This window comes from Pseudophryne corroboree, chromosome 3 (genome assembly GCF_028390025.1).
Source record: "Pseudophryne corroboree isolate aPseCor3 chromosome 3, aPseCor3.hap2, whole genome shotgun sequence".
In the NCBI taxonomy this organism is placed as follows: domain Eukaryota; kingdom Metazoa; phylum Chordata; class Amphibia; order Anura; family Myobatrachidae; genus Pseudophryne; species Pseudophryne corroboree.
In genome coordinates, this window is record NC_086446.1 from 677,177,129 (window position 1) to 677,196,153 (window position 19,025).

The window sequence follows — 19,025 nt, forward strand, 5'->3', positions numbered from 1 at the left end:
ATTTACATTGATAAAAGTATATATTGTGTTACGGTGGATCTTTGCATTGCGTACACGTGTCGCTAACAAAGACTAGCGTACGCAATCCAAAAGGCAGACGCACGCAGCGTACATTACGCAACGTAGCGTCCGGTTATGCTCACGTAGCTCAAGTCACGAAAAAGGTGAATTAGCGCAAAGCGAGAATTAGCGCAAAGGCGATAAGTAACGCACAGCGGTAGATAACGCGAAGCGGTAAATAACGCAAATCTATTTTTGGGGAAAAAAAAATCTGAAATTTAGTTTAACAGATCCTGCTCCTAATTGGTAACACTGTTGGACTGAAGACAATTTCTGCGCAGAAATAGATATAGAAACAAAGTGTACATGTGTTGAGTGAGTGTGGTTTTGTATACATAAGTTTATACAACTTTAAGGTGGAACCAAAAGGAAAGCCGGGTACTCGTCAAGGGACATACGTGTAAGTGACATATACGGTGGCTAGGGAGGCATCCCTGGTTAAATAATATTTGAGCATTAGAGTATAGCGGACCATAAGGTAACAAGACCAGGAGGTCATAAGGTAACAAGACCAGGAGGTCGTAAGGTAAAAGGTCCGCTATAAAAGTCCAGTGGCACAACGCCTGGGGTGTTGGTGCAGAACCCATATAGGCCATACAAGCTCTTGCTGAAGGAATCGCGGCCGGAAACATCGATTCCATTGATCTTTCAGTACATAACAAGTAGTGCTTGTGTACTGAACGATTGGACCGCACGTAATTGTGTGCAGTAGTTAGTAATCTGACCTAATACCATTAGAGTAAAGTGGTCACAAACGCTATTTGTACATTCTGACGTGATTTGTGTAATTTTTTATTTTTGGAAGGGAAGTTCGCTGGTCACTCAGGAACTATCTAACAACCCCACCTTTACTGGAAAGAGTAAGTGTCCTGCGGGTAACCCTCATATGTTCCAGTAAACTGAAGGTTCCATAGGGGCCCTGTATCGAGTACGCCAGCACCACGTCGGTGTGATCAGGTCGTATTGGTCGAGGTGGGCGAGTGAGTGGGGTACTCGGTAAACCGCCACCGCCGGCCTACTGTGGAGTAATTTGGTTGTCTGTAAAGGCTTGCTGAAAACCTTGATACAGAAATCCAAGGAGGACTAAGCAACACCTGCAGACTATGGGGGCCAGTTGCTCAGGTAGGGGGCGATCAACCTTGGTTCAGGTTGATTCTGTGAACCGACCAGTTGGGTCGGCACGATATGTAATGTGTGAAAAATATGGAAGTCACACCGAATCTTTATGTGATGAATGGGAGAGAATGACTGTACAAGACAGGGACAAATTCCCAAGAATAGGTAGCTTTAGTCCAGAAGTGTTACAAAATTTAAGGAGGAGGATATGTCTCGTAAAATCAGCAAAGAGACGAATTCAGCATCATGATTATTTACAGTTATGGCACCAGGAAGGTGAGATACAGAGAGGTTTGGCTCTGGCGGCAGGATCTGGGGCAGTCAGGAAGCTGATAGCCACAGCTCCTCCTCCACCATACATTGCAGGAGAGAAGTTGATTGCGGAGAGAAACGCACTGGGTTGTAAAACACAAACTCTTAGTAACCCTGTAAATGTTAATGATGTTAACCAAATAACTCATGCAAGTATTAACCCGTGCAAGATGTACCCTGTTTTGAACCTTCCTCAGGAGTGTGATCAAGAAGACGATTCAGCAACAATTTCAGCTCTCTCTCTTGCAGCCACCATAGCAGAGACCACAGTAGGCACAGCGACACCCACGAGATTAGTGAAAGCCCCTAGCGGAGGGATAGGTGAGGTCGTGTCAACGGGTAAGTACGGCACCATGCACTACACTGAAACAATTGTACCACAACAAGCAGTAGAATCTACACAGGAAGAGGCTGTTAGAATTGCTCCTGTAAGGGTAATAGCAGTTCCCAATGGAAAAACAGATGTGTCTGGAGCCACTCCCATAAGGAACATTGCCATGTACACTCCATTTTCCAGAATGGAATTAAGAACAATAGTGTCCGAATTTCCTGACCCCAGAAAGGACTTAGTTGCTAGCCAAAAATACATCAGGGATCTAGGTAACACTGTAGAACCCAACAACAAGGATTGGCAGATACTGCTAAGAGCTTGTTTACCTTCCAATGTTGACGCAACTCAATTTTTAGCTGACTGTGCATTGGATAAAGATGTACCGCTTACAGACGTGTACAACAAGGATAATGTAAAAAGGATAAATTTACAGCTAAAGGAGTATTTCCCAGCCGTTGTTAAATGGAATAAAATATTTTCCATTAAGCAAAAGGAGTCCGAAACGGCAACAGAATATTTTCACCGGGCACTATTAGAAATGGCAAAGTACACTGGTATAGAAGACATTAAGACCAACCCAAACCATCGAGAAGTAGCAGTATCTGTACTGATGGATGGTTTGAAAGAAACATTAAAAGCTAGGGTACAGACCACGCAGCCATGTTGGCGAGGTCTGTCAGTGTCCACATTGAGAGAGGCTGCTATTGATCACGACAGAAACATCACTAGGCACAGGGAATCGCAAAGTGATAAGTTGATGTCCGTAAGTATACAGGCGCTGACCACAAGGCAGCCTGCGTATGTACCACCGAATCCTGTGGGTAAGGCAAGTGTAATAACATGTTTTTCTTGTAACAGACCGGGACACTTTGCACGAGAATGTAGAACAAAGAATGTACAAAGATCTTTTCAACCCCCTAGACAACAACACAACACACGACATTGGGAGCAGGGTCCACAGAGGCGGAGTTTTGAGCCACATACAGGGGAAACAAAAAGATATCCCCCGAACAGAGACTGGCATGCCTCTGGTAGTTCCCAGCTAACCCCCTCACAAGTAGTTGCTGCCAACGGGATTCAGGGAGGTCAGCATACCCAATAGGGGTGTGGCCATACCTGTAATCTGCACCCAGTTAAGTTGATTGCTAGTCTTGGAAGCGAACCAGAAATTGCAATCAATGTAGCTGGTAAAACTTTAAACTTTCTTGTAGACACAGGGGCGGCCAAGTCAGTGATAAATTCGACAGTGGGCATGAGAACCACTGGTAGGACAATTCCAGCCATGGGAGTAACAGGAGTAGTCCAGCACTACCCTGTTAGCAAACCAGCCGAGATTACAATAGGGCCTTTGCATACCAAGCATTCCTTTTTGCTGGCTGCATCGGCACCAACTAATCTCCTGGGAAGAGACTTACTATGTAAAATGGGTTGCGTCATTTATTGTACTCCTGAAGGTGTATTCTTGGACATCCCTGAGAATCACGCTCAGGAAGTACGAGACATGTTAGACTCCCCATCAAAATTAATGTCACATTCCATTATGACAAATAGGAATCCATCCCAAGTAGAAGAGATGACATCTCAGATACCAGAGTCACTTTGGACAAAAGATGGACAGGACACTGGATTAATGGCAAACGTAGCTCCAGTAGTTGTACAAGTAAAAGATGGTAGGATAGCTCCAAAAATCCCACAGTATCCTCTGAAGCCAGAGGTGGAGTTAGGAGTTTTCCCAGTAATAGAGCGCTTGCTACAACAGGGCATTCTAGTAAGAACGTCCAGCACAGCAAATAGTCCCATCTTCCCTGTTAAAAAGAGTGGGGGGAGGGGTTACAGGCTAGTGCAAGATCTAAGGGGGATTAACAAAATAGTTGAGAGTCAGTTCCCCGTAGTGCCTAATCCAGCTGTCATCCTAATGCAAATTCCTCCCACTGCCAAATTTTTCACTGTTATTGACCTCTGCTCCGCATTCTTTTCGGTACCTCTGCACCCTGACAGCCAATATTTGTTTGCATTCACATACAGAGGAGTCCAATACACGTGGACTCGGTTACCCCAAGGTTTCATAGATAGTCCAAGTATATTTTCTCGGGCTTTGCATGATTGTTTACAGTCTTTCCAACCGGAGAGTGGATCAGTGTTGATACAGTACGTGGATGATCTACTACTGTGTTCTGATTCATTGGAGGCATCCCTGAAGGATACGAAACAGCTCCTGTTTCATCTTTCAGACACAGGTCACAAGGTTTCCAAAGACAAGTTGCAATTATGCCAAGCTAAGGTAAAATATTTGGGACACTGTCTAACACAAGGACTGAGACACCTGACCGCTGATAGAATCCAAGCCATTAGAGACATGACACTGCCACAAACCCAGCAACAGATCAGGACGTTTCTAGGAATGTGTGGGTATTGCCGTAATTGGATCCCAGGGTTTTCCATATTGGCGCTACCTTTGCAGGAAATGGTCTCTTCAAACAAACCTGATCGGATTTCGCATACAGACGAATCTGAAACAGCATTTGAGAGACTCAAGCAATGCCTAACGCAGGCACCAGCACTAGGTATGCCAGACTATGGGAAACCCTTTGAACTATACGGAACAGAAAGTGCTGGGTGCGCAGCAGGTGTACTAACACAAAAACACGGTGATGCCAGCAGGCCAGTTGCATATTACAGCGCTCAGCTAGATACGGTAGCGCGATCCCTCCCCACATGCTTGCGTAGCGTTGCGGCGATAGCATTGCTAGTGACAAAAAGCGAAGATGTCGTGCTAGGCCACAACCTCACAATCCATACACCGCATGCGGTATCTGCCTTATTGAATTCTGCCCAAACCAGACACGTCTCATCAGCAAGGTTTACAAGATGGGAATTGGCATTAATGGCCCCAGTAAACATCACCATAAGGAGATGCAGTGCATTAAACCCTGCAACATTTCTCCCAGGTGTGCCTGGTCAGGCACAAAGGGTGGAAGGTGAGAGTGATGGGGAAGGAGGATTTAATGCAAAGGAAGATACACATGATTGTATGGAATATTTGACCCAAAATTTTACCGCAAGGCCTGACATCAGTGACAATCCACTGGAAGATGCAGAACTCACGTTCTACACGGACGGTAGTTGTCATAGACAGTCAGACTCGGGAGACTTGTGTACTGGATACGCAGTCGTAGATGACCAAGACACCATAGAAGCGGAACCGCTAGGCCCACCTCACTCAGCCCAGGTTGCTGAACTGGTCGCCCTAACCAGAGCATGTGAATTGGCTAAGGGTAAGTCTGCCAATATCTACACCGATTCTAGATACGCCTTCGGGGTAGTCCATGATTTCGGAGCCCTATGGCGGCTCAGAAATTTCATGACGGCAGCTGGCACACCGATAGCGCATGCAGCTCATATAAAAAGGCTTCTAACAGCGATACAGGAACCCGACAGAGTGGCTGTTATCAAATGTAAAGCACATACATATAGCCAAGACCCAGTATCCCTTGGTAACAGCCGAGCAGACGAAGCCGCAAAGCTTGCAGCTGCTACCCCCATACAGACAGACACCACACAACTGATGGTATTTAATACCATCAACACACAAAAGTTGTGTGAGATGCAGAATTTGTGTTCCACACAGGAGAGAGCAGTCTGGAAGGCAAAGGGATATGGCCAGGAGTCCTCAGGGCTCTGGACGGATGGACATGGTAAACCGGTGGCCCCCAGGGCATACCTTCCATGTCTGGCTGAAGCAGCTCACGGGCTGACTCATCTAGGCAAGGAGGGGATGTGCAAATTGGTAAGAGCATACTGGTGCGCCCCAGGATTCTCCTCTCATGCGAGTAAAAGAGCAATGTCATGCCTTACCTGTCTGAGAAAGAATATTGGAAAAGCAATACCTACAGAACCATCCCATATCCCACCTGCCGGCGGGGCCCTTTCCAGGTAATACAAATTGACTTCATTCAATTACCCCCATGTCGAAATTTGAAATATGTACTTGTTTGTATAGATGTTTTCTCGAATTGGGTCGAAGCTTTTCCAGCAGCTACAAATACCGCTATGTTTACAGCTAAGAAAATTGTGCAGGAATTTGTATGTAGATATGGTATCCCTAGAATCATTGAAAGTGATAGGGGTACCCATTTTACAGGTGATGTCTTTCAAGGAATGTGTAAGTTGATGGGAATTGATAGTAAGCTGCACACTCCGTACCGTCCACAGGCGAGTGCGAAGGTCGAAAGAGTGAACAGCACTATTAAAAATAAATTGAGTAAAGTAATGACAGAGACAGGATTGACGTGGCCAGAAGCTTTACCCATTGTTTTGTATAGCATCAGAACCACTCCCAGGCCCCCCCTTAATCTGTCTCCTTTTGAAATCTTGTTTGGTCGACAACCGCATGTCATGATTAACCCTCAAGATGATTTGAAATGTAACAATGAAGTAACTGTAAAATACTTGATTAACATGAGTAAGCAGTTGAGGAGTCAAAATGATAATCTGAAGTTGGTGATTCCTGATTTACCAGGTAGTAATTGTCATGACATTGAACCTGGGGATTATGTAATGATACGAAATTTTCTACGCTCAGGTTGTCTTATTGATAGATGGGAAGGACCATACCAGGTCTTATTGACTAGCACCACAGCATTGAAGGTTGCTGAGAGAGAGACTTGGGTCCATTCATCCCACTGCAAAAAGGTTGCTGATCCAGAGAAGTCCCGTGATAAGGAACAGACGGTAGAGGTTGTATCACTAGAGTGTCTGTTCCAGGAGGACTGAGGCGGCACCTGAGCCTTGAAGACCGGAAGCAGTTGTCGACTCCCCTCTCCCTTTTATTGTTTTTCTCCACTTCCCAGCCCCTCTCCCTTAAAAAAATTTCTTTTTCCCCCTTCTCATTCTTCTCTATTTCCTCCTCAAAGATGGACTTGCCCCAAGAGACTGTGATCCGGATTTTGATGTTAACCATGATGTTGACCAGAGCAGTCTGTTCCGGCGAGAGTACCATAGAGGTCGAAAGAGGTTCTGGAATGGGTTCCGATTATGGTGATGGAGGCGTAGTTTTCCAAGATCAACCAAACCAACAAGCAAAGGCGAGTATCAGAAAACGATCCGATAGAAGAAATTGTGATGGATTGTTAGCCGAAGAAAATTGTATCTGTAGGCTCTGTGATAATCTGGTTGAAGATGGATGCATAAAGAAATGCCAATCTAGTTTTAATATCCATATGGACCGGCATCCATTGAGTGACTATCACTCCTTAGTGGGTAACGTGTTAAACCAAACAGATTGTTGGGTATGCTCTCAAGTACCTCAGGGTCACAGCAAATCAGGGCTAGTACCATTTCCTTTAACGTTAGGGGAGGTACTTGAGCTAAGTGGTGGGAGACCGGTGGATCGGAGGTTTAACATCTCCAGCCCTCCTAGTTTGAAGCTCCACCAATACCATGTGGATAGGTCCCTCATATGTTTTAACATCTCCAATCCCAGAAAACCGGGAAATTGGGAAGTGTCATGGAGCAACCTTACCATGACCTTTTCACACAGAGCAGATAGAATGCCTACAGATACAGAGCTCGTACGCCATATAGCCAGTAGAGGAAAATCTTTTCGGTATTGATATACCTTAGGAAATAGGATTACTAGAGTTGGAGAGGTATCACCAGGATACTGTGCACATATCGTACAAACTGATACGTGCATTAAGCAGATGGAAGAATTAGGGTCAGGAGATTTCACCTGGAAGGTTTGTAACATGGTCATGTCCTTCTCCGTCCCTTATGTTCTCCCCGATGACGCATATTTCATATGCGGGAGAAAGGCGTACAAGTGGCTTGCCCCAAACTCTGAAGGATTGTGTTATATTGGAAAAGTATTGCCTGAAGTGATGACTGTTACACATGACAAAATGAAGGACATACACCGTGGTGCCCAAGCTCCTTATACTCACACTCATTACGAGCACCGAGTTAAAAGACAACTGTCAGAAAGGTTAGAGCATCCGGCCTCTGATCTTATCCATGAATCCACCGGGATTCAGGTTCTGGTAGCGTTAGATTTCACTCGTACCGCTCGAGGTGCGATGAATTATAGATACATTTCCGCACTCGCCAATTTGTTAGATAATATCACTGAAATGTATGATGACACGTTTAGATACACTGGAAGAGAACTTCAAGCTTACAAAACAGAACTAGTTCAGCATAGGATGGTTCTTAATTATCTTACAGCAGTAACAGGCGGATATTGTGTTACATTGGCAACACAGTACGGCATAAAGTGTTGCACGTACATCACAAATAGCACCGAGGATCCGGTAGAGGTCATAGACCAAAAGATGGACGATATTCTCCAATTGAAGTGGGAATTTCGTCAAAAACACAATCTCACCCTTGCTGCTGTAAGTAATGAGCTGACTGGTTGGGTGTCATGGTTGAACCCGCGAAATTGGTTCTCCGGTTTAGGAGACTGGGCTCAAGGAGTCATAATGGATGTTGGAAAGTTTCTACTATGTATCTTGGGTGTCGTTATATCGATTGGATTGATATTTAGATGCGGGCAGGCTTTAATGAGGTGCAAACAAAGTACAAAAGTGATGAGCTTGAGGAGTGAGGAAACCGTAATTAACCTGGATTTGATTTATGACCCAATGATAGAAACCAGAATGTGATGAAAATGCGATTATACGGTCCGTTTCTTTCACCTGTTTTTCTGCTTTTCTCCAAGATACAAAGACCCCCTTGGACGAGGAAGTTGACGAGACGCTATACAGACAACAGACAAGCACCAAAGAAGAAGATTTGACAACTTTAAATATGGACACTTGATGAACTTTGCCATGGATCCCCAGTTTCCCTAGTATTTTTAAACTCACGCTAGCCCAACATTTTTGTAAATCTGATGGCTCAGACAAAGCTATTTGCTCATGCCCAAGGAGCAATACAGCACAAAGAAGACGACTCTCAACAGATACCGAACACAACTTCAACAACAGATGTACATTTCCCTGACATAGAATATCATTGCATTTTTCGTAAGTGTTCTTTATCTTCATCTCTACAACCCACAGGTAACGACACACATAGACGATAGGGAATACAGGCACAGATAGCAGCAACCACATACCTCCCCCATTCATGTATCATCAACTAAAATGTGCATCCCCATTTTGTTACAACCACAGCCGAAATGAGCTCGGTAGAGTTTGACAGCCCATCCACAGACCTGTACCACAGGATAAGAAGGAATTCAAATGTATACTTCGCAATACCTCGAAGCTAGATTTACCACACGTACGGCACGATGATACATGACCCTCCAAACATGGACTCATACACACATGCTTCTACTTTCTCACTAGGTCATACCCTCTTCACACCTACTCCACTCTTCTCCCCTACCCAACCATGGAAATCAATTAACCCCTGACTTACATTTTTCTCCTTAAATATTTTAGAAGGTGGCAGTTATTATTGACTGCCAAAGGGTGGACTGTCAAAGTCAGAAAAATGTCTCTATGCACGTTGCCATATTTGCACCGCACACTGGTCCGCGCTGCGCATGCGTACGCTCTCCCGTGAAGGCGCATACCCGCAATAGCGTGCACTCGCAGGCGCGGTATGCGTATTTACGGTAGAGTTTATGTAGTCGTAGCGTGCGACTCATTCGTTACAAATGTTCACAATTAATGTAGTTTGTAGATCATGGTCACCTTGATAGATTCTGAAAGTCTGGTTAAAATAGAAGGTCCCTGTTTAAAGGAATCCCTCTTTGTATTGTACGAAGGGTCTGACAGGAATCATACAGCAGTGTTTGGTACCCATCGGAAGAGTATTTAATTAGTAATATTCCGGTGTTGGTTTGGAGCGTATTAATCGCTCGTGCGAATAGTTATGGACATAAGAAGTTTATGTCCATTTCTATTATTTACACATACTCAGGTATGCGGCGGGAAACCCAGTTTCCCACCCACCTGAGCTGTTGGAAATCGTCACAGCCCACCTGTATGAATCACCCTATGACCTTTTGTTATGATGCAGGGCCGAATTCCTTCGGCCAATGGACAATGGGATTGTAGGACCAGGAGATTGCATTGTGTGTGGGGCATAAATAGGCAGGCCGACCACATCCAGCTCTCACTCTCTCATCAACGGTTATCTGCTGATAGCCGGGAGCTGGATATCGAGGCGCAGGCGATCATACCCTTTGTGCGTAAGTTTCTCTCCGTAATCATTGTCTTTCTGTGAGCCAATTTCTCTCATCTCTCCCCGTCTCTCTCTCTCTCTCCTCTTTTCTCTTATATCTCTCATAGTATTATAGTATTGTATTGTATTGCATTTAGGTCAGTGTAGTATTGTCTTTTTGTATTTATTGCTTAGTTCTGTGGTTAGGAAGTCTTTGTTATATTGGAGTGTATCATTTGTACTGTTATCCCCTTTTTTACAAGTATATTAGATATAATACAGTTAATAGGCTTCGGACCCTAAACCAGTATCTGTGTATTTTCTATAGTGTTAAGTGTTCACTTGAGCGTCGGTGACGCTCAAGCAGCTTTGTAGTTAGTCAGGTTACACAAGGTTGCACTTACACCCTGTATTCACATTAAGGTATTCTGTGTATTTCATTGTTAAAAGGTTTAAACATTAAGGTATAGCGTTGTGAGCGTCTGCGCCGCTGGTGATCTCCTCGTGGTCTCGAGCGTCTGCTACGCCATAGCGAATCATTACTCTAGTCATAACCAATAACGTGTCCTGTGATCACTGGGCCGTGAGCGAACGTGACGCTTGAGCGTCTCGCCTACGGCTGAGCGATCGTTACGCAACTAGCGTACCATTACGGTACTTCTTAAGCAAACAGCGTACAGTGTTCTTAGACTTCATAAAGGGTTGTTTATACGACAACGGAATTTAGAATTGTCACTACATAACTATGATAAATGAGTTGCTGTAATTATGCATCTATGTGGCTTTATATAATGCTGCATTAATCTGTACTTATGTATCATGTTGTTAATTTTATCACCTTATGTTATGCCGCGGAACCCTTGAGATGCCTTAAAAGTCAAAAATAATAATATAATATATTAATATATGCAGGGAATGGCAGAGTAGCAGTAAGAATAAAATAGCAGCTCTCCTCCATTGGCAGAATCTTTAGTCCGTATTGGGATAAAACATCAGCTATAGCTTGCTTTAGTCAGAGACACATCACTACCCTAACGCCACAGAGATAACAGCACAGTGGTGCAAAACATCTCAAATGAAATGACCAAAGTGAGCACTGATTAATGTACTAATTTTACATACTGTAGCATGAGAAGCTCTTGCGAATACATTTTTCATTACCTGGAAACAATACATAAAAGGTTATTCCTGTCTTGGAAAGAACAGTGGATAAAAATGACAGGTTGTTTCTTGTCTGTACTTACAATGTAGCAGCATTTCGGGGAGAAGGCGTACGTTCCACAGACATGCAGGTGGGTATGATTAAGCCTCTGCAAGAGCCTTATATGGTTGAAGCACTCGGTCTGCAGGCAAAAAGAAAAATGAAATTATATTCTAACACTAGAGCACTAAATTCTGAGGTGAGGAGACAAACTAATCTTACATTAAACAGCGACTGGTTCAAAGATTAACCTCAGTAGAACGTTTGGTTCTAAGATCCACTGTGACAGTGGAAAAACTTAAAGTAATAACATTTTGCAGACAGAATTTTTAAATCAAATACTTTAGCAAAGTAGTTTAAAAGGTGATGTGTGGAGTAGTAAGAGTGTGTGTATATATATATATATATATATATATCTATATATATATAATATATATATACATATATACACACACACACACACACACACACACACACACACACACCTACTGTGCAATACTTGAAAACATACAGTATATAAGAAAGAAAGTTGAAAGCATTACATTGCTAGGCCACTGTAGTTCAGCCATGGTGCAGAACCAGAACTCAATAAAAGTAATGTGTAAATACTTTAACTGTTTTGCAGTAACCTGTAACCAAATACTGTATAAACCTGACACTGGTCAGCAAGAAGTGTCCCTCCTTTTGGACGCTAGGACATAAGTTAACGTCACCAGTTTTGCTGCAGCTGTGTTATGCCTCCATTAAATTAACTCTGAGCATAAAACAGCAGGGTTTCAGTAAATGACAGTGATCAACTGGGAGAGATTTGAGGATGGTGAAACACATGGAGCATCTGTGAACCAATCAAATGCTGCCTTTTGTGGTGCTCAATTTGTCCCACCTACTTCAAACCTTTACTGACAAAAGACTTAAGGGGAGATTTATAGACTTCCTAAAGAGGACAAGCGGAGGTGTGCTTATAGCAACCAGTCACAGTCCAGGCAACATCTATCGAATATATTCTAGAAAATGATAGCTAGAATCTCATAGGTTGCTACTGATAGCACCTCCACTCTTAAATCTCTCCCTAAGTATTTAGCTCAAGCTATTTGTACAACTCATTCAACCGGTACAGTAGGTCACAGTACTGCAAACAATTTTAGGCATTGACAGACCCAACAGATTCGGGGTACTGCTGCTTTTGACACGGCTGACCACTCTCTTCTCACACAAATACTACCATCACTAGGTCTTCAGGACACAGCTCTTCCCTGGTTCTCATCCTACCTATCTAATCTCTTTTTCAGTATCCACTTCTCGGAAGCTACCTCGATCAGTTGGGAGTACCGCAAGGCTCGGTCTTAGGTCCTCTGCTTTTTTCAATCTATACCACATCTCTTGGCAAACTTATCAGCTCTTTTGGATTTCAGTATCATCTCAAATCTACCTATCCTCCCCAGATTTGTCACCACCTGTATTGTTCCGTGTCACTGAATGCCTCTTGGATGTCATCTCGCCAACTCAAACTTAATATTTCCAAAACAGAATTAATTATATTTCCAGCGACCTATTGTAGTTACCAACTTGATATCGCTATCACTGTGGAGAACTCGGCAATCATCCCTACCCAACAAGCTCGCTCCCTAGGCGTCATCCTCAACTCTGAACTGTCCTTTATTCCCCATATTCAATCTGCTTCTAAAGCTTGCTAAATGCATCTAAAAAACATATCCAAAATACGACCATATCATACACAAGACACTGAAAAAACACTAATCCATGCTCTCATTATCTCCCGCATTGATTATTGCAATAGTTTTCTTACAGGTCTTACCAAAAAGAGACACTCACCACTACAATCCATTCTGAATGCAGCTGCAAGGCTAATCTTCCTCGCTAGACATTCACAGTCTGCGAATCCACTTTGTCAGTCCCTCCCATAGTTACCTGTACGCTACAGTACAGTATTCAATATAGGCGTTTGTATATTCTCTCTGTGCTTGCGTGGGTTACCTCCGGGTACTCCGGTTTCCTCCCACAATCCCAAAATATACTGGTAGGTTAATTGGCTCCCTACTAATTAACCTTAGCGTGAATGTGTATGCGTGTACATGTACATGTGTTAGGGAATATAGATTGTAAGCTCCACTGGGGCAGGGACTGATGTGAATGGCCAAATATTCTCTGTAAAGCACTGCGGAATATGTGTGCGCTATATAAATGACTGGTAATAATAAATAAATAAATACATACTTTTACTCACATACAAGGCCATTAACCAAACACCGACGCACATCTCTTCACTTATCTCACAATATCTCCCAACCCGACCTCTTTGCTCTTCCCAAGATCTTCGTCTCTCATCCACACTCATTATTCGCACCCATTAACTATTGCAGGACTTTCTTTGGCCGCCCTCCCACGCACAATAAGGCATTCCTCTAGTCTCCAAACCTCACCTCTTCAGGCAAGCTGATCAAATTCCAGAACAGCCACAATAAGCTTCCTTTCCTATTCAATTACATCCCCACTGTAGAGTTCACATACTGTATATCCTCAAATATTTTCTCTTTTCTACATTTATTACATTTACTAAAGCTTTTAAAACAGAGATTTGGTGTTGTTGCCCATAGCTACCAATCAGATGCTGTGTATCATTTATCTATTGCCTTTTAGAAAATGATAGACTGCATCTGATTGGTTGCTATGGGCAACATCACCAATTCTCTGTTTTAGAAGCTTTAGTAAATTTACCCCCTCAGTCTTTGTGCGGAGATCAAGTTGTGATCTTAGAAGATTTTTGGGGATCCCAGATTGTCATGCATGCAGTACATTTCTCTTGGGTTCCCAGGAAAATGTCTCACTGACACTTGAAAGCTAGTCTGTGCATTACACTATTACTCTCTCCCACAACAGAACTTAGACAGCAAACACTTGTAGTTTCTTTACGTCATTGAAACAATGTTGCTGCACTCTACAAACATTAAGTCTAATGCTAGAAAAGGTGGTAAGTTTATTTTATTTTACAACACGTTACATTAATCAGAATTATTTGTATAGTAAGCACTGAGAAGCGACAATTCCATATGAGGCTTGTTTAAATGGGATGCGGTTACATTGCCGGCAGTCAGGATCCCGGCGCTCAGGATACAGATGCTGGAATCCTGACCACTTACAATGCCGACAGCCGGAATCCCGGCTAACAGGGGCTATTTCCACTCGTGGGTGTCCATGACTTCCATACAGTGGGAATAGAACCTGTGGCAAGCGCAGTGAGCCACCGAGCCCGCAGCGTGGCAAGAGCAGTTGAGCTCACCCCCCTGCTGGCATTCTGGTGGCTGGGATCCCGGCATTGGTATGATGACCGCTTGGTATCCAGTCTTTAGGTTGACAGTCATTAGTCACTAGTGGTCGACATTCTCTAGGTCAACATGGTCAGTATGTCAAAGGTCGACACATGAAAAGGTCAACATGAATTTTTTGCAATTGTTTCCGTTTTTTTTTTACTTTTTCATACTTTATGATCCACGTGGACTACGATTAGGAATAGTAACCTTGCTCGATGCGAGGGGATATGGTGCACTAATTTGGGTTCCCAGGCACTTAACGGAAAAAAAGCCACCCAGAAAAACAAAAAAAAACCTCATGTCTACCTTTTTCCATGTTGACCTGATGACCGTGTCTACCTATATCAGGTGTCGACCTAGTCCCTGTTGACCAATAGTGGTCTACCTAATGACTGTCAACCTAGTTATGGTCGACTCAATGAACCACACCCTGGCCGCCGGCATACCATACCCAATGCGTTGAAACCTATCCACTTTTGTTCATCTTTCACATGTTAGTAGATGCAGGAAGAGTGCATTAAATATTGACAAAGAAGAGCCAATATGACATTTAAAATGTTAAAACGCAGCATGTCCTACTGCTCATGCGTTACTGTGCATCACCAATACAACATAGCAACGCATGAAAAGCACATCAAAAACATGCTAAAGGCAGAAAGACGTGTCTTAAGCACACAGTACATTTATGTGCCTCTTTATACACTTTCCCAGTGTACATGTGTGAATGAGACTTAACAGCTGAATAAAGATCAAAGCAGTGTGAAACATATGTTTCAGCAGAACAAGCACACACATACACACAGTAAGATAGAAAACGCTTGGTAGATAAAAAAAAAAAAAAAAAATGACTGAAGATGAGTAAGGTCTGTACTAAACAATAGAAGGCTTAAGTTTGATTCTAAGGAATATATACTGTATACGTTACAGGAAAATCAGACAGAAGCTGTTACCTAGAGCATTTTCCATGACTGTATCTGTAGATCCTGTATGATGTATACGTGATTTACGTGTGGCACAGGAAGGAGCACGCTTTTTACTTTTGTTTTTAATAATTTGTCTTCTATAAATCATGCAAAATGTACCAAATACAAAAAGAGGATAAATCCGAGTACCTGATTGTTTTTTCCTTTTTCCCGACATTTTTCAATGTCATTATATGTGACCTCCCATGGGATCTACAATAGAAAAATAAATACATCCTTTAGAGCTCTGAGAAAGGAATCTGAAAATCTATTCAGGAAACAAACATATTACATTAGTGAAGCATGAAACACCTGCCCATGGCCTTTTCACAGGTGCCAATAACCCACTGATGGTGTCTTCAACGCTCTGAGAACACTTATTAGTAAACCCATTGGAAGCCATGGCTTCTACATGTTTATCAACTGTGCGAGAGGGCTGCCAGTTGGGCCAGTTTAGACCTAAATGGGTGAAAGTCAAATCATTTATGGACCCCAAGAGTACAACATCTGATGCAGAGCCAATATGGACTGTCATTTTGTTTGGGATATGACTGCACCTGAGTCATCATCAGTCCACACTAATGATGATATTGTCTAATATGGCCTGTGTGGGATCAAGACATGTGGGCAGGTCCACCATATACAGCCAACTTTACTCATGATAGGCTGCAGATAACTGTGTGGTTTACAGTAACTCCGATTAAGTCTAGGTGTTATTATATAAGGCAGGAGGTAGCCGACGACTACCTTAGGGTGGGTACACACTAGGTGATAAGCCGTCTGATCAGCGCGATAGGGGATATCAATTGTATATAGCCAACTGCCATCTCCAATCACTTAAGACGGGAGATTGGGGGCGATAACATTTGATTTCCCCCCTATGATTGCCATAACACGTTCTTCGTAAATTACTACTTTACAACTATCAAACAGATCGTTGGATAATAAAAAAAATGAGATAAATACTTTCATAAGTGTGTTATCCTTTCTGTATTGTAACCATTGTTACTCACAGAATGATGGCACTTTCCAGTGATTGCTATTCATACACTGGCCCACCCTGGGTCACATCGTACCAAAACACTGCAATCTACCAAAATATTTTCTTGTGGTGGCAAATTAAAATGTCTAATAAAGTAAGCTGAGTACTTTTAATGAAATAGGATACAATAAAAAAAAATAAAAAAAATATGTTGGGCTGTCTAGTGCCATGAGTCTCTTAAAGAGCCAGCTGGTATAAGAGTTAAAAAAATAAAATCACGAGTTGTGTCTACATCTGCCCTAAGGTAGAAGGAGGAGACTCTTACGATCATCTGCTTAGTCATACACAGATGGGATGAAGGATCAGAAACGTCACTACTGGTGTCAGAGAGTAAACGCCTTGTTGACAAAAATACTGATACCTGTCTACGTGTGCACATGACTCACTGATCTGCTGGCGGCATCTAACAACCAAGACACATGTTGGTGTGTTGTGTGCATCTTCCTTTGTTTAGATTTAGGAATCTGAGGGGAGGAATTCTTTTTTTTACATACATCATGCAGTGAGCCTTTCAGAGTCTGAGGAGGCCAATAGCACAGTTAAAGTGCTGGTTCCATAATGTCACGATCCGGGTATCTGGACGCCATTTCTTACCCATCAGATGCCTCCTAAGGCTGGCTCAGCGCTCCAGGACCGGATCCCATCTGTTATCCTGATGTGTACATTCCTGTATCCTCTCCTGTCACTCTGGGACGCTGTCACAGTAAACGCCATATTACACCTGGCATGGCGTCTCCCGCGGCCTCCGCCGCCGTCCCTGAACTTCTGCATGCAGAGTGTCTGAGTGGCGATTACGTCAGCCGCGGCCTCCGCTGTGTCCGCGTGGTTGGATGTGCATCTGTCAGCCTGGCGCCTCCTGTCTCCGGTGGCCGGCGCCGCCATTACTGTTTTCATTACCACATGGATTACAAACCAAACTTCCCTCCAGGTGTCTGCATGGGCGCAGCCATCTTGGATTCTGTCAGCTGATCATTTCCACCAATCTGTTCTCAGTATTGATAATCTGCATAATTGCCTAGCCAATCCCTTCCTTGCTGCAGGTATGAGTGCACTGTGCCTGGGCAAGGAAGGCGTCAGTGCTTTGGTTGTCAAACCTAGTTCCTGTTTGTGTCTCTCTCCTGTGATTGTCTTCCAGGTTCCAGCTCCTGTCTCAAGACTTCCACCATAGAGACCCGCACCAGCATTCCACCTGCGGTGTAGCCTGACTCTCCAATCCATTGTGGATTCATCTGTTTCCAGCTACAACATTACCTGCTTCCAGCTCAGCTTCCAGCAGAGTAAAGCTTCTCTTAAAGGGCCGGTGTCCTTTCTACACTTTACCACTCTCCACCGGTATTATTATTTCTCCGCTCTCAAGTTCTACATTTCAGTTCATATTTCATCGCTCCCAAGTTCATTTATTATTTAACTGGTTCTAGCCAGTATCCACTCCGTGCTAACAACAGTCTGGTTCCAGCCAGTATCCACAGCAGCCGTTTTATCTTCAGCAACCCAGCTTTTCCTGGAACACCAGCTGGCACAATCCTGGGTTATCTCCATTGCTACAGTCGGGCCTGGTAAGGACTTTCCATCTAGAAGATTATAAGAACTATCTCACACTACCAGTGCCCTGTGGCTCCTGCCATCCTGTAGTACCCAGGAACTGTATTTATTCTTTGCTGACTTTTACGTTTTCTTTTACTGCTGCTGTGTTGCGGAGTTGTCATAATAAACATCATTGACTTTTATCCAAGTTGTCGTGGTCACGCCTTCGGGCAGTTATTATTCATGTTACTTACATGTCCAGGGGTCTGATACAACCTCCCAGGTTCCGGTACATCTCAGCCCCTACAACTGAGGCTGCCTCCCGTCAGCTCAGGCCCTCAGTTGTGACACATAACATCAAACGAGTTTAGTTCAGGCAAAGTACTGTAGGCTTCACAGTACTCGGGCTTAGGCTGAGTAAACTGTAGACATTACTACCCTGTTCCAAAGCCCTTCCCACCAAGTATTAACTTTGTCCCATTATTTCTCTGTCCCAACAAACCTAATACTGAAACAAAACATAAGGAACCATCCTTTATTTAGGGGAGAATAAAGTTGTATGCAGAGAGTGGGCCATCTATCCCATCTGATTTTATTAAAAAGGTGAATTTATGGCCAAATCTTTGTATTATGTAAATACGTTACTATTGATGTGAAGGGTGTGAGCCTTCTCGCCAGGCCAACCTAGGCTTCCACTTTAGCCTAGCTACCTAATCCATAGGGTCTTCAAGGTAGCCCTGGACTTAATTCAAACAGTGCTACCATCTGGAAGCAACTACTGGCGCAGGGCTAATGTGCTACAAACTACACAGTGCTGAACCCCAGGAAATTAACAGAGCTCCGATACACACACAAAACCCCCAAGGAGAAAAAAAAAAATGTTTATTTTACTACTGTAAGTAGTAGTATGCCAATTAGCATTGTTCCTTGGTTTGTTTCTTCAGGCTGATAATGTTTATAATTTTTCAGATTT

At 43.4% G+C, this 19,025-nt stretch overlaps 1 protein-coding gene across 2 annotated transcripts in view; it reads right to left on the bottom strand.

Moving 5' to 3' along the window:
• Nucleotides 1-19,025, bottom strand: part of SEMA4G (semaphorin 4G) — a 441,977-nt gene that overhangs the window by 158,074 nt on the left and 264,878 nt on the right. For both annotated transcript variants that reach the window (XM_063961912.1, XM_063961911.1), the window contains exons 4-5: nucleotides 15,637-15,699; nucleotides 11,239-11,337 (exon numbers count right to left, since the gene is read on the bottom strand). In XM_063961912.1, coding sequence (XP_063817982.1) covers nucleotides 11,239-11,337; nucleotides 15,637-15,699 — 162 coding nt within the window. The remainder of the gene's footprint in view (nucleotides 1-11,238; nucleotides 11,338-15,636; nucleotides 15,700-19,025) is intronic.